Source organism: Falco peregrinus, chromosome 5 (assembly GCF_023634155.1).
Source record: "Falco peregrinus isolate bFalPer1 chromosome 5, bFalPer1.pri, whole genome shotgun sequence".
Lineage (NCBI taxonomy): Eukaryota > Metazoa > Chordata > Aves > Falconiformes > Falconidae > Falco > Falco peregrinus.
Window position 1 is genome coordinate 67,987,835 of NC_073725.1, and position 20,411 is coordinate 68,008,245.

At 61.8% G+C, this 20,411-nt stretch overlaps 1 protein-coding gene across 1 annotated transcript in view; it reads right to left on the reverse strand.

Annotated features, from left to right (window-relative positions):
- Window positions 1-6,713: 6,713 nt before the first annotated feature.
- Window positions 6,714-20,411, reverse strand: part of LOC101912697 (protein unc-13 homolog A) — a 36,863-nt gene continuing 23,165 nt past the window's right edge. The window contains 15 exon segments of the mRNA XM_055806628.1: window positions 6,714-8,541; window positions 8,816-8,975; window positions 9,052-9,144; window positions 11,664-11,811; window positions 11,945-12,025; window positions 12,223-12,279; window positions 13,501-13,530; window positions 14,550-14,588; window positions 18,102-18,225; window positions 18,365-18,517; window positions 18,673-18,761; window positions 19,046-19,123; window positions 19,408-19,491; window positions 20,029-20,172; window positions 20,306-20,402. Of these exon segments, the coding sequence (XP_055662603.1) occupies window positions 8,253-8,541; window positions 8,816-8,975; window positions 9,052-9,144; window positions 11,664-11,811; window positions 11,945-12,025; window positions 12,223-12,279; window positions 13,501-13,530; window positions 14,550-14,588; window positions 18,102-18,225; window positions 18,365-18,517; window positions 18,673-18,761; window positions 19,046-19,123; window positions 19,408-19,491; window positions 20,029-20,172; window positions 20,306-20,402 (1,666 nt within the window). The 3' untranslated portion in view covers window positions 6,714-8,252.

Genomic DNA, 20,411 nt, shown 5'->3' on the forward strand with positions numbered 1-20,411 from the left:
GGTCAGTGTGCGAGGTGAGATGCTGAGCAGCACCGGGAGCTGTGCCATGCTGAAGGCCACTGTGCCCACCCAGGGTCCGGAGCAGCTCGCACCACCCCAGTGGCATCACTGGGGCTGCCCTAAGGAAGGGGCTCAGCCCCGTGACCCCCGGTGCTGGGGCGCTGCCTCGAGGGGACCACAGGCTGGGGAGCTCAGGTGAGAAACAGGCAATAAAGGGACCAAGTTTCCAGGCACTTTCTGGCTGGTGGGTTTCTTTTTTTTTTTTTTTGCTTATTTTCCTGTTTCCCCCTAGGGAGGCTGTTGCGGCCACCGAAGGCGCAGGCAGGCGAGGGGAAGAGGGTCCTGCCTGGCAGGTGGCTCCTCCATCACCGCTGCTGGGGTGATACCGGGCTGTGCAGCTGAGCGTGGACGTGAGCAAGGGCAGGATTGTCCTGAGGCTTGGAAGGGCTTTGCACTGAGCGCTGTCCCTGCTGCAGGGGACGCTGGTTGTGTTCAAGGCTAAGGGGTGGCAGCCCTTGTTGTGGTGTGCGTCCAGTCCCCCCCCTCAGCCCCCAGGTCTGCCTTTGTCCTGGGGGCTCTGTGCCACTTTCTGCGTGGGGCCGTGTCCATGGGTCCTGCAGGGACCTGTCTGTCATAGCTCTCCTCAGAGGGCTGCTTCCCCTGGGGGGGGACGGACAGGGGAGTGGTCCTCTGGCAGGGGCTTGGCCCTGGGGGTGGGGGGGGGGGGGGGGTCTCGGTGCCCTTTGGGGCTCGCTGGTTCTGACCTGGGGCTTCTGCACCTCTTGGGTGCCATTTCCCCGTGTTCCCTCCCACACAGGCACGGAGCGGGATGGAGAAACAACATTTAATGGAAAACAATAAGACTTGCCAAAATATCAAACTTGCTAAATTTCCCCCCCCCCCACTCTTTGCTCCCACTCCCCCCAGTACAGAACAGTCCTCCTCTGCTTCCCCCCTCTCCCCATCCCTCATGTGGATTTAATCCCCCCAGGTGCTGGCTCTGCCCTTGCTGGGGGGCAGGAGCCAGGTGTTCTGCCTCTTGCCCTGCTGCTATGGCGCTGCAGGTGGGGACGGTGACAGGTCCCAGTCCATGTCCCCCCACAGCTCCTGGGGCTCCATCTCAATGGTGTTGAACACCTCCAGGCTCACCAGGGAGTCCGTCATCTCGGAGACGCTGTAATCGCCATCAAACAGGTCTTCAGGCAGGGAGAGGGAGCTCAAGTCACAGCAGGGCACAGCTGGGCTGGTGTCCCCAGGGGTGGGGACGCTGCTGGGACCCTCCTGGATGTGCCCTGCCGTGTCTGAGGATAAACCAAAGAGCCTCAGGGCCTCCTGAAGAAGCACCTCTTCGGGCACATCATAGCTGTCTTCTAGATCCCCAACCACTTGGTTGTGGGGGGCAGCAGAGGGGCTGGGGGGGACATGGCTGCCTGGGGGTGCCGCCGCAGGGGTGGCCGTGCTGCAGATGGTCTCTTCGGGCTGGCCCTGGATGAGCTGGGAGCCAGCGATGGATGTTGGCAGCACCAGGGGCGCCGGGGCCACGGCTCCCCCCTTCTGTGCGTCAGGCACAAGGTGTGGCAGTTGGCCCCGGGGGGTCCCGGAGTCCCCCCGGGCACCCCCCAGCAGAGAGGTGCTGCTGTAGTTGGCTATGGCGGTGACTGGTGGAGGCAGGATGCTGCTGGTCCACTGAAGATGGAAGAAGCGGGGATCAAAGTAGCATCCGCACGGAGCCCTCTGCAGCCCTGCGTGGGTGAGCGGGAGCCGTGCTGAGCTGGGGGGACCCTCCAGGGCCACCCCCCCACCCAGCCGGCCCCCAGCGCTGACATCCCCCAGCCCTGCACCGGGTGTGTGGGGAGCTCCCCGTGGGGTGAGCAGCTGTGCCGGGGGGACAGGGTCGCAAATTGCGGGTGGGGCGTGAGCCTTGGGGAATTCTCTGGAAATGGGATTTCCTGGGCACACACCAGCAGGCGAGGGCAGACACACTGGTGCAGGCTGCTGAACCCCCGCCCTGTGCGGAAACTGCCAGGGAAGGGGGGGTGGGGGTGTGGGGGTGCCGAGGGGACAGGGGTGCCAGAGGGGACAGAAGTCTCCGTACCTGCTGGGGGCTCCAGGGGGACCTCGGGTGCCCAGGCTGCAGGGGGGGGCTGCTCCTGCTTGGCCGGCTGGGACGGGCTGGCGGAGCCTGGAAGAGAGACAGGAGCGGTGGCCGGGGCTCGCCTCCACCGGTGCCCCCGGGAGCGTCCCCGGGCTGGGCGGCTGGGTCGGTTCCTACCTTGGGGGCAGAAGGATTTGGGGAGCTCAAAGTTGGGAAGCAGCTGGAGCATCGGGGGGCCCCAGGGGCTGCACCCCGAGAGCTGCAGAGGTGGGAGCTGCAGCGGGGGCCGCACCATGGTCCCTCCTGCCTCGGCTGCCAAGGACTCTCGGCCGTAACCAGGGTGCAATGTTGGGGCGCCCCGTGTTCCAACGGCCCCGGCGGCCCCGCCCCCCGGCAGGGCAGGGGTTAAGGGGGCTGCAGGCAGCTCTCGGCGTGGGGGCAGGTGCCTTCGGCTGGAAGCCTCGGTCCCTTCCCCGAGCTGGGACACCCTGGGGGTCAGCGGGACGGGGAGGGAGCCCCATGCGGGGGCGCTGGGCCGGAGGGGGGGCTGTGCGGGGGGCTGTGGGGCCGGCAGGTGTTGCACCAGGGGGCAGCGGAGGTTTGAGCTCCAGCCCTCGCGGTGGTCGGGAGCCTCTGGGGGAGGAGGAGGCCGGTGGGGAGCGAGGCAGTTGTGTGTATCCCGGTGGCAATTCGCAGAAATCCCTGGATGGGGTCGGGAGCCCTTGTCCTGACGGCAGTTTCCACCTGCCGGACACCAGCTGGGAAGAGCCTGTGGCTGTGCCGAGCTGGGAAATTCCTAAAACCGGTGGGAGATGAGACCTTCTTGTGGCAAGGACTCAGGGCGCCAACGACAAAAGGTGCCCGCCTGGTCCTGCTCGTTGGACACGACTCGTGGGAGGGGGGATGGTCCCGGCCTCCGTGGAGCTGCCCAACAGCAGCCCTCTGCTCAGGGGATGCAGGTAAGGCTTGGAGCATCTCAACACTTGGAGAAACAGGGATCGTCAACAGAAAAACCCTGACAGCTCTTTTCCTTTCCGACTTCTGCCTCTGACAGGCAGAGACAGCAACCGTCCCCTGCTCTTTGGACTGCTGATTTGCCTTCTCGCTCAAGTCTAGCACCCATAAATGCACGGGGAGCTCTGGGTCCAACTGACAGGAGCAGATCAGGCCGCAGGGGATGAGGCAAAAGACAAGCATCTCTTGAAGGAAGAAAAACATGCCACAGAACATCTTCTTACCTTCTTATAGACTAGGTCAATGGGACACCTAGCATTGACATCTACAAAGTCCACTTCAATTGTCTGGTTCAGGAGCACTGCACACTTGGTCATTGTGTCTGGGAACACTCCCTCCAGCTACCAAAGGGTTGCACGGGTTCAAGAAGCAACTTTTCTGCTCAGAAGTGGGTTATCATTTGGTTATCAAGATGATAGCACTCACGTGCACCCCAAAACTCTCTTCGGTATGATGCTGTTTGAGGGGAGCCCGCTCAGAGGACTGGCCCTGGGGCAGGTTTGTACACACAGCCATCGCTTCACAGGTGACATCTGCCCCGAAGCGCTTGCATATCCTTCGAAAAGGAAGGTTACTGCAATGGAAGAAGCAGCAGAGAGATGGTTTGTCAGGAGATTTGCTCTTTCCAAAGGAGGCAACAGCACGTTTTGACAAAAGGACGGAATCATTTAATTCCCATGGCCAGTGGTGCCAAGCAGAGCTTGCCTTGGTTTTCCAGGTGGAAAGCAGTAAGGATGGAGGAGCATGTTAGCAGAGCTTAACCAGCAGTGGTTAAGCAGGAGGATATTCCACTCAGCAATTTTATCATTTGCATTTGGTAAAATGCAGTGGGAAAGCCAGGTGTCCTGGATTCATCTGGGATAACGTTAACTATCTTCTAGTAGCTGGTACAGTGCTGTGTTTTGAATGTAGTGGGAAAATAACGTTGATAACACACTGATGGTTTAGTTGCAGCTGAGTTGTGTGTACCCTACATCAAGGACTCTTCAGCTCCCCGTGCTCTGCCAGTGAGCAGGTGCACAAGGAGCCAGGAGGGAGCAGGGCCAGGACAGCTGACCTGAAGTAGCCAAAGGGATATTCCATCCAAATGGATATTCCATACCATGGAGCGTCACGGTCAGTATATAACCCGGGGGGAGCTGGCTGGGAGGGGGCGATCGCTGCTCAGGGGCTGGCTGGGCACAGGGTTGAGCAACTGTATTGTGCATCACTTAGTTTTCTTGGGTTTTTTTCCTCTCTTTTTGTTAGCTCCCCTTTCATTACTATTAGTAGTAGTAGTATATTTGATTTTTATTTCAATTATTACACTGTTCTTATCTCAGCCCATGGGTTTTACCTTTTCCCCAATTCTCCTCTGCATCCCACTGCAGGGGGGCACTGAGCGAGGCTGCCTCGGGGGTTAAACCCCACCCCACCCCCAATCCTTTTTGGTACCCAACATGGAGCTCAACGGGTTGTGATAACAACAAATCTGACTAGAACGGATCTCTCACAAGTATTTATTATAGAAGTTTAAATAGTCGCTTGTCACAAGGTTGACTTATTGTCTCTCAGAGCTGGTGTGTTTGGCCTTAAAGCCGCGTCGTGCATTGCCTTGCTCACAGTGGTTGTCCCCTGTGGTGCTGTTCATCACCCGTGGGAACTGGACTCAGGTTATCACGTTGTTGGACTTCATGATACTGGTTTACGGTACGATGGAATAGGAGATTAATCTGGTGTTGGTGCTGCGCATTGCTGTCACCACCGTGCTTTGGGAGCCATCTCTTGGAAACTATTAATAATTACAGCTTTAACCTCTTCCCTTTGGAGAGGCAGCCCATGGTGGGGGACACCTCTTCCCCACCCCTGCCAGTAGCGGTTGAGAGTAATGAAAATTTGGAATATTCTTGGGACGTTAAAACCAGCGTGGTCCTGTTGCTAGGAACCATCATGTTGCTGAACGTTTTCCAGGTCTTGCTTAGGGTTAAACAGCTCTTTAAGAACATCACCACAGATCTGTGCCTTGCAGGGGTGGCCAGTACACCTGGAATTGGTGTCCCCAGAGGTGGGAACACAGCCCTACTATTTGGCATGGACCGATCAGACTGCCTGGGAACAGGGAGAAGCTCTGGAACACCTGCAATACATGGATGATACCATTGTGTGGGGCAGGAGTTTGTGAGAAAAGGAAGGAAATAATCCAAATCCTTCTAAAATCCAGTTTTGTCATAAAACAAAGTAAGGTCAAGCAGGAGATCCAGTTTTTAGGAATGAGGTGGCAAGCAGAGATTGTCACATCCCATTGGATGTGATCAACACAATTCCAGCAGCATCTCCACCAGCTAGTAGGGAAGAAGCACAGGCTTGCTTCAGCGTTGTGGATTTTTGGAGAATGTACATTGCAAATTATGGTCTGCTTTTAACCCCCTCCTTCAGGCGACCTGGAAGAAGAATGATTTCAAACGGGACCCTGAGCAACAACAACAGGAGAGAGTTCACCCAGGCGGCAGCAGAGCTGAGGACATCATCCCCCATGTCCCCAACTTGACCCCCTACCTCTACCACCTCCCTGACCTCTCTGAGCATGGGGCAGAGGGCATCATTCCTGATGAGCGAGCGGCTGTGGCAGGTGGGTGCTGTGGACATGACCCTGGATGGGTTTGCAGGCATTGTGTCCTGGGGGGTGTCCAGGTGGGACAAGGTGGGCCCAAGCACCCTGTGCCAGCTGGCGCCCCCAGTATAGAAGAGACCCCTCTGCAAGTGGAAGGTAAAATTGTCCCGCCTGCTCCTCCAGCCCCATTAGGGCGAAACTAATTGAGGAGCTGCCAGCCCTTCGGCGGGGGGTTCCCACGACCCATCCCAAGTGCCCAAACCTTTTGGGATAAATAGTAGTGATAATCTTTGCATACTGTGGTAAACGACAGCTGTTCTCTCTCTTCTCACACTGGCACAAGAGCCCAGGTATTGATGATTAAAGCTAGGAATGAAGCTGCGTTAATCCAGAAAGCCTTGAGAAAGGGTCTGTCCATCAGGGATCACTGGGAAAAGCAACAGTTCCCAGTAGCCAGGACAGGGTTGGACTCAATAATCTTTAAAGGTCCCTTCTAATCCAAACCATTCTATGATTCTAGTAAAGCTCGGCAATGGCTCCGGGGCTCTCAGGAGGGCAGCAGGGACCTGCGTCCATCAAATCTGTTTTTTGGGAAGAATGTTTTGGGAGACTGTGCCAAAAGCCTTCCAGAAGCCCAGGTAGGTGATACCTGTAGCTCTTCCCTTGCCCACTGGTGCAGTCACCCCACTGTGGAAGAGCACCAGGTGGGTGAGGGGTGCATTTGCCCTTGTCGAGGCCATGTTGGCAGCCCCTGATCCCCCCCTGCCCTCTCAGGAGAAGTCTTGTCCCGGTTCCATTTAACCCCTGTTCTGCAGCTCTTGGCTTTGCAAAGGGTGGGTGCACCAAAGAGCAGCCCTCAAGGAGGCTGAGCACCCCCAAAGCTGCTGCAGCATCCCTGGGCTGTTTATCCTTGGTGATATCCTGAAAGGTGCAAGTGCTACACTGGGGTGGGAGTGGTGATGAAGACCCCCCTGGGTGCCTGCCCTCCCACCCCTTCGCCCCCAAAAGCCACAATGAAGGGTGTGCTTTTTAATGTCAGTTATAATAAAATATTTTTACAGAGCCCAAAAAATTCAAAATAGTGCAAAACATCTCACTGTCATGCATCCATGGTAGCCGCCGCTGGCGGTGCCGCACGGGGTGGTACAGACACACAGGCATCGGTGACACGTGTGCTACAGGAGCAGAATTGGTCGGTTCAATCACATGCCAAACAGGACAGTTTGGGGAGGGGGCACAGGGCCAGGGACACCACGGTCGGGGGGTGCAGGGCTGCACCCCAACCTGGCCGGGTGGGAGCAGCGGTTAGAAAAGGGGTGTAAACATTGAACAGAAATGAGAGAGGAAAGCTAAACCCTTTGGTCCCAGACAAGCCCCATAGAAAAAGGACCACGGGGGCCAGTTGGGGTACCCTGTTTTGGGATGGGGAGGGGGCTGAGAGAGCTATATTGACTTGTGGGGTCATCAGGCCTCTGTCTTCCCCAGTACTTAGGGCAAACTGGCCAGCTGGGGTGGCCACCCCTGACACCACACACCCTGGCCTCCTGGACACTTGCACGAGACACGCACACCACTGATCACGCAGAAATGGTGGTTAATGGGAACTCGGGGTGGGGGGGAGGTCCTGTGGGCTGGGGGTGGGAAGGGTCTTGCTTGCACCAAGGAGGTCTCACGGGTGCTGCTGCACTGCACAGGGATGGCTGGTCCCCACTGGCCAGAGCAAAGGGAGATGGGTCCCTCCGCTCCAGTGCCCCCAGCCCTTGCCCCCAAGCCCTGGCACCCTGGGGGCAGCAGTGGGGCAGCCCACGGTGGCGGCATGGCAGGGAAGACAGGATAGGGGCCGGGGGCTGCTCCCTGCCGCTTCCGGCCCCAGTGATACTGCTGCCAGCCAGGGAGGGGACACTGCAGGGCAGGTGGGGGCTGCACCCCCCACCCAACAGCCCCAATAGCCCTTCCGGGTGCAGGACACAGCCTCGTCATCCGGCTGCCCCCTGTATGTACAGCTATTTACATATGTACAGGGTGCTCAGCAGGTGGGAGCCTCCCTGTCCCTCAGGGTGCCCGATGATGCTCGAGGGATGGGGACAAGGGGCTATGGTGCCTTCCAGCCACTCACCAACACCCCGGGTGGGATGAGACACTCCCCCAGCCCTTTCTTTATGTCACTCGTGGAGGGTTGGGGCTGGGTAGGACAGGGTGGGGGCAGGGATGGGCCATTGGGGTTCCTCCACCTCAGGCAGGCTGGCAAGGGGCACATCTGCCCCATCACCCAGGCTGGGGTCCAGCCCTTCCCTGCAGCCCCACCAGCCCCAGCACCTTCCCATGGGGGTGGGACGGGGGCACGGCTGTGCTCTGCCCCGCTGTCACCCAGCCAGTTTGGCCAAGGGAGGGACAGGGTGGGTCTGTCACTGGAGCCACATCCCCCCCTCACCCACACCAGGGCTGGGAAGGAGACTCCTCTCGTGGCCGCACTTATGGCTTATACATGGCTGGAGGATGCTGTAGAAAAGGTGCCAGGAGTGGGGGGAGAGGGCTGGGGGGGCGAGAGGGGGTTTAACTGCTGCCCTCCTCAGCTGAGCGTGTGTCCGACTTGAGCTTGACAAACTCCTTGGCCACCTCGTCGTTGTTGCGCTGGGAGAGGATGCGGAGGACGGTGAGGCCGGTGTCATCCATGTGGATGCGGCGGCCCAGGGGCAGCCAGCAGGCACAGCCGGGGCGCTGCAGGATGTCACGGAGCTGCAGGACAGCGATGCCCACGGTCCGGTCCTCCCGGGCGAAGCAGTAATCCTTCACACACACCTGCAGCTCGTAACACTCCGGGCCTGTCTCCGTCCCCAGCGTGCTGCAGGGGAGAGGCAGTGTTGGCATGGGGAGTCACACTCCCAAGCCCCTTGGCTTTGCAACAGCACCTCACACGGGTGCTGCCTCCCCCTCCCCCTTAAAAAAGCAGGCTTTTTCTGCTTTTTCAATCCCTGCTTTTATCAATTAGAAAATAGCTAAAACATCCCCTGGGGGATGAGCATCACTGGCAGACCCCGGGAGAAGGGGGTCCCCACATCATGGGGACACATCCCCCAGCCCGCTGACACCCCCCCCAGCCCCATGGTGCCACTCACAACTGGAAGCTCTCGTTGTACTTGGGGGCCCAGCTGTTGTTCTTGGATTTGGTGGCAAATTTCCTCTTCTTGTCGCTAAGGTGGGGCCCGATGATGTTGACCTCGATGAAGGGCCGGAAGATGCCCGACGTCTGCCACTTGAGGTCATTCGCAGCCACCACTGCAAGGAGGGGACACGTGAGGCTCCTGGGGCGCTGCCACCTGCCACAGCCTGCACCCCGTCCAGCAGTACCCACCTTTGACGGTGACTTTGTGTTCGCCAGTGCCGGGGTGGGTGAAGAGCTCCACATGGATGGACACCTCCCCGACCGGGTCATCCACACCGGAGCCTGCGTGGCAAAGGTAGGAGACATGAGTGCCCGTTTCCGCGGTGTCCCCGATGTCCCCTGCCCACCACCAACCCCACTGGAGGAGGCAGGTCACCCACCATGAGGCGGGAGGGGGTGGGCAGTAGGAATTGGCCCAATGTGGCCTCTGCCAGGGTTCTGGGGACAGCAGCATGGGTGCAGCAGCTGTCTCGGACCACCAGAGCTGGCACAAGTCTGGGGCACGGCAGGACATCGCCAGCGCCAGGCTGACTCTCTGTCATCCCACCCTATGTTGGCCAGGCCCTGTGAGCCCCCCCTTGCCCAGGGGCTGAGGTGCCCCGGTGGGATGGGGCAGGGGGTGGTGGCCCAGCTCCCCCTGCTATGGGCATGGCGGGGGGGGGGCACACAGCTGTGAGCGAGGGCACAGCACTGGGCAGGAGGGACCCGACCTGCCCGCTCCTGTATCCCCTCAGGGACCACATCAAGCCCTGGGGTCCCCGAGCCAGGGGAATTTGGGTGACCTGCAACCAACAGCCCAGCCCTCCCCCTCCCCCCCCAAGAGCTGTGCATGCACCCATGGGTGAAGGAGGGGGCGCAAGGCAGAGGAAGGGGCTCTGTGGGTCAGATGGGGCCAAGGAGACCAAATCCAGCTCAGCAGAAAGCTCCCAGGGTGGAAATGGCAGTGTGAAGGAGGACACGTCCCCACGGGTCACTGCACGGCCCCCAGCACGAGGGTGCCAGGAGGCTGGTGATGGCAGCCCCTCCTCTCCATCCACCTCCATCCCCCTCCCCCCCCGGCACCCGCCACCCAGGCAGCGCCGCATGCTGAGCCGAAATGGAGGCGATGGCGGGTGAGGAGGGGGTGTCGGGGTACGGGAGGCCAAGCAGGGGGTGCAGTCCTGGCCCCTCGGCGGGGTGCAATGGAGACCAAGCGGGGCCGGTGGAGCTGGGCGCATTCCTTGCACCCTGGGGCAGGTGGACTGAGCTCACCGGAGCAAGGCTAGTAAAGGTCCTTCTGGCAGCAGGGTGGGTGGGAGGGGGCATGGACACGGTCCTGGCCCCCCCCAGGGCCACAAGTCCCAAGGGGACCGCTCCCTGGCTTGCAGGGAGCTCGTGGCAGGCGCCCACCCCCCGGCAGCAGCACCAGAGACAACATGGGGGTGCCCAGAGCCTGCAAGCAAAGGCAGGCACCCCTATCCCCACGGGGCACAGCCCCCCACCCTGGGCTGGGGGGGTGGTCAACACAGCTGAGCACAGTTCCTCCAAATTCAGCCCAAAGCAGCCCTGGGAGCACAAGTCTGTGGGCAGGGGGCTCCCAGCCCTGCTCACACCGGGGGTCCCCCCAGCCGGCAATGCTGGGATGGGGCTCCTGGCCCCCCGGCCCGCAGTGCCGGGACTGTTACTAGCCCAGGCCGACGGCAGCAGGCAGGCGCAGGGGTGGGCGAGCGGCACACGTACCCTTCTCAGGATAAATTTCTTCACTAAGGGTAAACCTAATGCCTTTCCCACCATGAACTAGTGGGAAGGAGAGAGAGAGAGAGAGACAGAGACACAGCACGGAGCAGACGGAGAGAGGAGGAAGGAGACGACGTGCGTGGGGGACGGGAACGGTGAAAGAAGGGGGAGAAAACAGAGAGAGAAAGAGAGATCAGATCTCACAGACAGGACGGCCGAGCATCCGGACAACACTGCAGCGACATGGGAGCACCGGGCATCACCCAGCTCGGAGCCCACCGGGTCCCGGGGCTGGAGAGCACCCAGGGGTGCTGGCACCCCCCAGACCCAACCCCACGCCCCTGACACGGCTGGCACAGGAGGCACAGACAGGACAGATGTCCTTGGCAGGAGACGCACAGACAGCAAATACACGTCCTACCCCCCCAGGACACAGACAAGCCTGGCTAGGGCAATACGCGATGCCCCATGACCGCCACCAAGCATCTCTGTCCCCTCCTTGAGCAGCCAAGGGACAAAATAAAGGTCAGCATTTAGAACCTAGGGGTAGTTCTGCCCTGGACATTGCCCAGCACCCTGCACCGCACCCAGCACCCTGGACTGATCCACATCACGGGGTATGTGGGCACCCAGCACCCAGGACAAGCCCTGGCACAGCATCTGGCTCCAGCCGATCCTGCGGGAGGTCCAAGCCCCCCAGCTGGAAGGCAGTGCTGGACCAGAGGTGTCTGCTGGGGGCTGGGCCAGCCAGAGGGGACAAATACTGTGACAGATGGTCAGAGGGTGCCCTTCTCCCCCACCCACGGGCCCCATTTCTATGCCAGCCCAGCCATGCCCCGGCACCGGGGACACGCTCTTCTTGCTGGTGGGGGACTTGGGGGTGCCAGGCTGCCTCTGGGCACCCATGGCCCCTCCTCAACTGCAAACCATGGGAGGAAAAAGCCCTCCCCACCCATCCCTCTAACCCCTCTGCAAGCCTGGCTGGGACCCCCAACCCCACCACGATGGAGGCAGGGTGTGGGGCAGCCGAGCCCATGGTGGGGGATAGGGGGGCCTGGCTGGGGGGCCAGGGCCGTGCAGCCTACCCTGCGAAGCCTGTGTCTGCACGAAGGTTTTGATGAGGAGGTCGGTGGCCTGGGTGTAGAGGGACAGGGCGTAGCGCAGCGACTGCAGGTCGGGGCTCTTCTCCAGGAACGTCTTCTTCAGCCCCACACCACCAGCATGGAAGTATTGCTGGAGGGGGGAAGATGACCACAGGGTCCTCAGCAGCTCTGCTGGACCCACCCCCACCCCGGTGACCCCTCAGGTCTGTGCCTCAATGCCAGAGCCCTTGGGGACACCCCTTTGCACCCCAGCGCGCCCTCACCTTGATGGTGTCCAGTGCCAGCTCCACCACGGCACATTGCTTTGGGGTCAGGCTCTTGGCTTCCTCCCGCACCATGTGGTCCTGCAGGGCACAAATCCTGCTCTCAGCACGGGACCAGGGCCCCACTCCCCTCGCCCCAGCTGTGCCAACAAACAAGCACTGGTGCAATCCGTGCAATAGCACCAGTGCCAGCCTGCACCGTGCCACCCACCCCAGCACAGAGAGGAGCTCGGACTGCCTGCCCCCCCCCCCCCTTAACCCACCCCCCCAGCCCTCACCTTCAGCTTGGAGAGCTGCCCCAGCTCCTTGGCTGCGTTGAAAATCATCTGCGTGCCCTGCAGAGAGCAAAGGGACAGGAAGGGCCCCAGTGAGCGGCCGGGATGGGGGCGCCATGGTCAGGCTGGGCACGTGGTGCCAGGAGCTTGCTGCAGCTCCGGGGGCTCCCCCAGCCCCCCCAGGCTCCAGGGGGCCAGAGGGGTGCTCCTCAGAGAGCCCCAGGGACCACCAGCCATGCCAGGTATGGTAATGCAAGTGTGGGGCTGGCAGCCCCCCGTCCCAGCCCCTGAATTCTCAGCACAGTTGTGTGGTTGGGGGCTTGGGGACCCCTGGGCAGGACATCAGGGACCTCACAGTCTGCTCAGCACAGGCAGCTTGGCCCAAGGGTCCCATCCTGTTCCCTGTCGTGCCCAAGCACCCGCTTCTGTGCCCAGCAGAGCCTGGCACAGCACATCAGTGGCACCGCATGGACAATCATACGACATTGGGGCAGGGGAGCAGAGACCGAGTGCAGGGGGACAGCGGGCATGAGGAGAATGCGGCGCAGTCCCCCTGTACCCCACGGTGCTGGCAGCCTAGCCAAACACCCTCCTGCCACCCAGACCCCTGCCCAGTCCCAGCCCCAGAGAGGTTTCTGGCCCCTTTGCACCCCAGGATGGGAGCCCCCACTGGCCTTCACCCGTGCCATGCCACCCCGATGGGCAAGGGCCACGAAGCCAGCCCATGGGACCCACCGGCACGGCTCCTGGGGGCGCAGCCCCATGGCGTGGGCACATCCCGCTCATCTCCCAGGTTTGGCACCCACTTACCAGGCTGAGTGCGAGCTCCCCTTCACAAGCCCTCCAGTGTACAACATACTAAACTGGGGCCCAGTGGGGCAGAGCCAGCAATTCCCACCTCCTTCCCCACCCCTCCCCCAGCACCAGTAGCTCCAGTCCCTCCCAACAAAGAGAAACCCCAGCATCTAGCCCACTAATCGTTACCTTCTGGCACCCTGTGCCCTCATTTTGTACCCCCCCACTAACTCTCTCACCTGCCCACCCCACCCCCAGTTCTGTCCCATTAATCCTCCCCTTGCTGCCCCTATCTCCTCCCACCGCTGAACAGGTTGGGAGCTGGGGACACTGCTGTCACCCAAACAGAGCACTACAGGACACTGTACTGAGCTGGGACACACCCCCCCCCCCCCCCCCCCCCCAGCACACAGGACAAGGGATGGGGAGGAGGCGAGAGGAAGGGGGACCAGAGCCAAGTGGGGAGCAGAAGAGCCATGTCCTTACTTCAGTGTGACTGGGCAGCTTCACCCTGCTCTGGAAGAGAACAGCAAGGGACAGTTACTGGTGGCCCCAGCAGTGGCCAGCCGCGGGTCCGGGCCCCCCACATCCCCTGGTTGTGCAGCCTCTGGCCCTGTACACTCCTCTGGCTGCACCCAGTTCTCTGCTGGTGCCACTGGTTGGGCACCAGCTCACACCTGCAAAGGTTCAGCCCCGTGCGTTTGCTGCTGAGCCTGCGGCCAGCACGCCAGGGCTCCCCCTGCGCGGGGGCAGGATCGCTCCCACCTCCTCTGGGACTGGGAAAAGAGCAGCAGGCGGCGGAAAGCAGCTCACCCAGCACGCTCCGCAAACTGGGGCAGGACCCAGTGTCCCCTGGGAGAGGAGGGGGGAGCCGCAGGCATTGCCCAGATGGATGCCAGCACTTCCCGAGAGCCAGGTTTTGGCTGGGCCCCCAGCCTGGTGATGGGGAGCCCCCAGATAGAGGGGAGCCCATGTGCCTGGAGAAAGCCCTTTTGGCAAGTTTTGGGGCTCAGTGAGCCTTGCTGAGGCCCCCAAGCATCAGGGGGAAGCGGGCTCAGAGGTCCAGGGGACCTCAGCAGCCCCGTGGCCCAATGTCCTGAGGGTCACCTCTTCCCGAGCCCCCAGCAGCGGGATGGATTTGTGCTGGGGATCTCCCACGCTTGGGCACCCCGTCCCCACGTTGTCCCAGCCCTGGCACCTGGAGGGGTGCCGAGAGCTGCGGGGCAGCATCCCCCCCCATCCCTGCCTGGGGGTGAGCAACAACCCCCCCACACCCCCACCCACCCACAGGGGCTACAGGTGACACGACACCCACTCCCTGCCCCGGGGCAACACACAGAAACAGGTGACTGTCCCCATCCTGCCCCCAGACAACACGGCACACCCCAACAGGACACCACGCCACGCAGGCAACGGCACATCCAGACAGCACGACAGAGGCAGCACGGACAAGCCTGGCCCTCCACAGCAGGCGGGTGTGGGGCCACGAGCGTGGCCACGGGGCGATGACACACATGGAGCCCACAGCTATTTACCTTCTCTGTCCCCTTGCCATGTTTTCTCAAGAGCGTGCCCTGTAGAAGCAATGTCAGAGGTTGAGTGGTGGGGTGGGGGCACAGCACGGGATAGGACATGGGGGGGTGGAGGGGCGCAGGGCAAGGGTGGGCACACGGGGTGGCCGCAAGCTGGCGGCAAAACAGCACAGAGCTCCTAAAGGACAGCCAGGGCCAAAGGGGGACTGGTCCCCACTGGGATACTGGGTTAGTGGGGGACTGGTCCCCACAGGGATGCTGGGTCAGTGGGGGACTGCTGTCTTTGGGATGCTGGGCCAACTGGTCCCCCCTGGAACGCAGGCTGTTGCACTGATGGGGAACTGGTCCCCATACTGGGATGTTGGGCTTATGGGTAGCTGGTCCCTGCTGGGATGCAGGGATGCTGAGGCCATGGGGGACTGGTCCCTGCTGGGATACAGCGATGCTGAGGCCATGCGGGACTGGTCCCCGCTGGGATACAGGGAGGCGGCAGCCAGCTGGCTCTGCATGTGGGCATCCTCTGGTGCCCCCATATCCCCCCCCCCCAGCTCTGGCAGCTGCTTACAGCGCTGGGGGGGAGCGGGGGCAGCAGCACTTGGGTTTTGCACACAGAGTTCTGGTCCATGCAGTGCTGGGCCCAGTGACAACCCCACTCTGACCCAGGCCCAGCGGTGGCAGAAGAAACAGAGTAAAGTGGGGCAGCAGTACCAAGTGTGGGGGGGTGTCCTAACCAGGCTCGGGGAGCAGGGGGGGCTGGGGTACATCTGAATCAGGAGGAGGCAGCAGGGGGGTCAGCTGGCAGGGAAGCCTGCAAGAGGGACAAGCAGCACAATTAGGGCCAAGTGGGGCCACCAGAAGGGTTTCTTGCCCTGGAGGGAAACTGAGGCACGGGGTGAGGGGTGAAAAAGAGGGCTCTGTACCCCACAGAGCTGACACACACCCCCCACACACCCCCGGTCCCCTGGCAGCCCCCACAAGGCTGGGACATTGGGTCCCCAGGAGGTCTGGGGGGAGGCTCAGCCCGAGTCTCTCCAAACACTGCTGTCGGAAACAAAAGATGTTGGGGGACAGGGGACGGGTGTTTGTCCCTGCAGGAATCAGCACCCAGCAGCCACCCACCAGCACCCACACCACTGCTCCTCCTTGCAAAGGCACCTGTGGTCAAAACAGGGGTATGGGCAGGACTGGGGGTGGATGTGGCTCGTCCCTTGCCCCACAGGGCATAAGCCCACGGCCACAGACTGAGCCGAAAAGGACAAAAGGCAACGGCTCAGTCAAAGCCATGCAAGGACCCAGCAGCAACACCGAGAAGGGAACCCAGGAGCCCAGGCTCCCAGGGCCGCATCCTGACCAGGGAAAAAGTCTCACAACTCATGCCAGCAAGCTGCCCCACTGATGAGCGACCGGGCCAGGGATGTTGTGTCCCAGCGAGACGCTCCCCTCCGCCGGCAGGGAAAGCCTCTGCCCTCAACCCCCACCATAGCCACACTCCAGCCAGGGCCTCAAGGGGAAACTGAGGCACAAGGGGTCAGGAAGAGCAGCCCTGACTGCCCAGCACACACCGCTCCCCCTGCTCAGGTCTCCAGTGGTGCTCCACATGGAGCAAGAAGATGGGATCAGCCTGGGTTTGGCTGCCCTGGTTACATGGCACTGCTCCACTGCCGTCCCCCCGCCACACACTCCATCACCAGCCCTTGCGCCTCCCTGCATCCAGGCACCGCAAACCTGCTCAGGACCTTCCCACCCCCCGAACCCAGGTAGGGCCACGGGCAAACGGCCGCCAGGAGCCAGTGCCAAGCGGGCAGCATGAGGATGGGGACCACAGAGGTGGACCAAGTCGGGAGCCAGAGGAGGGTGTGGGCAGGACACGGGCAGCCACACAAGACAAAAACCGGCGAGGCCAGGACCGACACACAGCGGACAGACAAACAGACAGACAGGGGGCTGCCGTACTTACAATCATCTGCCATTGAGAAGCGAGCGGAGCAATTGGAGAGAACAACCGTGACATGAGTGTCCACCCCCTCCTCCATCCTCCCCAGCCCCAGCTGCCCCAGGCTGGGTCCCAGCCTTGGCCGCCCTCCCACCGCCACCAGCCTGGAGGGACGGCAGAGGCAGGGGTGTCCCCTGTCTGACGTGCCACAGCACTCGGTGTTGCTGCCCTGCCACCGGCACCGCAGGTCTCTACAACCCCAAACTGGCCCCATCCCAGCCTGCCCAGTCCTTCCTCAGCGGCAGGGGGCTCTGCCCCAGAGGGGCTCAGCTCCAGGAAGCCAGCGGACCCCATTCAATGTTTGGCTCCGACACGGAGCCCCACGCTGCCCACCTGGCCCAGCCAGCCCCAGGCTGGAGCCCAGAGCCACCCTGGGCCAGTTGCCTGTGCTGCAGGGAGCAGCCCCAGCGCAGCCCCCTCCGAGGGCTGCCCCCACTCGGGAAAACCACCCAACGGACCCACATGCCCATGCCACCACCTCCGCCCTCAGCACAGGGCTTGCTGCCTCCAGAACACGCCACATATGGCTGGGAACTGACAGGGACAGGGAGTGGGATGGAAACTGGGACCCAGTGGCACCAGCTCCCCTGCTAGATTTGGCCACCTTTGGCCAAGGGTGTGCGAGCCTGGCCTGGAGTGATGCAGGGCTGACCTGAGCCAGGCTCTGGGCTGTGACAAGGTGCCAGTGAGGTGGCACCACTGAGGGCTGACCGGTCACCAGTGTCCTGTCCCCTACAGACACAGCATGAGGAGCCCCGCAGCCCCAGAAAGGTGACACAGCAGCCAGCAGCTCCAGAGACTCCAAGTAAGAGCCTGAGCCCAGCTTTGTGACAGTGACAAAAGCCACGAAGAGTGACAGGGACAGATATGTGGCTGGCTCAGAGCCCTTGGTGTCACCCTTCCCTGCCTGAGCCCAGGGAACAGCCGCCTTGGAAAGCTTTGGGATGCATGGCTACGCGCGGGGAGGGCAGACACAGCGATGCGATACGGAGCCTCGAGCCTGTAGGCAACCTCCCTCTGAGGAGGGACCATTCCCAGGCTTTGCTCTGCTCCCCTAGAACCTGTTCAGCTCATGAGCAAGGAAGAGTTCAGTCCTGTCCCCCCAGCCCCACAGAGCCAGTCCCCACTCCCCAGCCCCACAGCAAGGCCAACGTGGTGGCTCCCCGCAGACCCCGAGCCTCCTGCTGAGCCTCCTGGTGGGGACCCTGCCCACAGCCGGTGCTGGTGAGCGTGGCATAGGGTGCTGCCCCAGCTCGGAGGGAAGGGTGGAGAGGAAAGGACCAATGCTCCCTCCTGGTGCCACGATGGAGATGCCAGGAAGGTCCTTTGGCAAAGCCAGCCAGGAGGGTGCTGGGCTGCACCGAGCTGCAGTGATGACCTTTCCCTCCTCCATCCCTTCCCTGGCCGTGAGCTGGGGGCAGGTTTGGGGAGGCCGACGAAGTCCCCACCATCTCAGCAGCCATGAGGGCACCTGGCCAGCAATGTCCCACACTGGCTCAAATCAGTCACCTGTGTCTCAGCTCCAGGGTCCCCTGTCCCCGGTCCCCCTCCCCGTCACTCACCGTCTGGTCGGTGAGTGGGGGCAGGACGATAGTCTTCTCCATCGTGTTCATCACCAGCTTCCAGAGCTCCTTCAGCACCCGCTTCAGCACCGTCTTCTCACAGATCTTGGCAAAGAGTGTCAGGCTGCAAAGAGGGGACAGGGCTGAAGGTGCACAGCACCCCTGACGCCACCCCTTGCCCAGCCACCCTGACCCTGCAGGTCCCCCACACTGCCAGGGCGGGCCAGGGCAGGGTGGGGGTCCCCGTTCCCCCACATACTCACTTGCTGTCCAGGAGGTCCATGATGGGCTGCAGGACATTGTCAGCATCCTGCGCAACGCTGCTGCAGGTGCTGGCAGGGACATTGCCAGTGCCCTTCACCTGGCCCAGGATGTCACCCATCTGCTTCACGCATTCCTCAATGTGTGGCTGGAAACTGGGGACCACAACACCCAGGCAGCTCAGCATCCCCCCCAGCCATGCCCAGGACTCACTTGGCCAAGCAGAGCCCCCTGCCTGGCCTCAGCCGCAGCTCCTGGACCCCCAAACCTCTCCTCGGCCCACCGCCCGCACCCTCTCCCCCAGGTGTACCTGGTGGCAAAGACTCGGCTCAGCTCATCCAGGACATTGTTGAGTTTCACCTGCAGTTCCTTGAGGATATCACTGGCTTCTGTGTCCAGCTGGAGGAGGGACAGGTTGGAGAAGCCATCAGGGTCCCTGGCCCAGCCCTGGGGGGGTGTCTCTGCACCCCATAAGGACCCCTGGGCCGGGTGAAGCCCATCCATCACCCAGTGTGGTGGGAGAGCCGGGTGCCATAGGGTGGGACAGCGTGTTCCCGTACAGGAGTGAGGAACTGGGGTCTGCTCCCAGCACTGCGGGGCCAGGGAAGGGGCAGCCTTTGGGGAGAAGGGACTGATCCAGCTCCTCCACAGGCCTCCCTCCTGGAGACCCCCTTGATACGCACCTCTTTCCCACCCATGGCTTCAAACATCTTCTCGAGCTGGACACGGAGCTGCTGGATGTTGTTCATCAGGATGCAGGGCTGGAGGGATGGCACGGAGAAGGGGGTCAGGACCACCAAATGTGGCTGGAACAGCTGCCCACCGCCCCAGGTCCCTCCCACCCTGCACTGGCGGGCACAAGGACAGTCCCAGCATGGAGCTCTGCCTGGCAGCATTTCAGGGACTGCCACAGGACAGAGCCCGAGGGCAGGACCCGCACCATGGGGACCAGCTCTGGAGCTGGGGTGACGGCTGGGGTCACCGCGTGGGGACAGTCGTGCCTGGCAGCACGAGGCAGGTTGCAAGCAGAAGGGAGATACGTCACCACTTTCTCTTTCTCCTTGGAGCAGTAGGAGGCGAAATCCTTGGAGATGATCTCAGCGTACTGGAGTAGCACGTTGCTGATGGTCTGCAGCCAACCAAGGGCAGCAACGGACACCCAGGCAGCAGCAAAGGGGAGGAGGGAAGAAGACCATGAGTTGCAGAGCAATGGAACATCCCAACACCTGGGTGCACCCTCAGACCCCTAGGCTCTCTGGCCCCACGGGTGCACCAGCAGCTGCACAGGCACAGCCGCTGGAAGCCAGCTCCGGCACGGCTGGTCTGCACGGGCAGCTCCAGCACAGCTCTGAAGGCATCACCGAGCCTGCCTGCAACTCCCACACTGCAGCAAGGCAGTGGCATTTAATTAATCTAGATTAATCTAACAAGACTAATTAACTAAATAACTCATTAATTAGCTAATCTGCTGTGCTAGCAAAGCCCGGAGACCCACAGGGTCCGTGGTGGCGTGTTTGCTTGAGCGCTGCTGTTCGAGGTGGTGCAATCCGTGCCCTGCGCCGCTGCCTGCGGCTGAGTGGGAGGCAGCAGAGCCCAGAAGCCCTGGTGGGACCGGGGTCCCAGGGGTGCTGCCAGCTCAGCGGCCCCCGCCCCAGCAGCTGCCCACCTTGGCAAACCTTCGCATGTAGTGCCCAACAATCTGGGGGTCGGGGCATTCAAGCTTCTTGATGATCTCGAAGCTCTGGTTGAGCTGGGAGAAGACATCCACCACAGAGCAAGAGAAGAGTGCGTGCTCCGACGTCTGCTGGAACTGGGGGAGGAAGAGGCGGCGTCAGTGGGGGCAGGGAGGGAAACTTTGGCCCCAGTTGGGATACGCTGGGCATCGAGGGACAAGCCCCTCGCACACCCCCAGCTCCTGTGCCCGCTGACAGTCCTGCTCATACCCCATCCTTCTTGTCCCGCTCCAGTGCTCCGTGCAGGAAATCCCGTGACACCTCTTCGTTCTCATCCAGCCACTGGATAACGAAGGGCTCAAACCAGCTGGAAGAC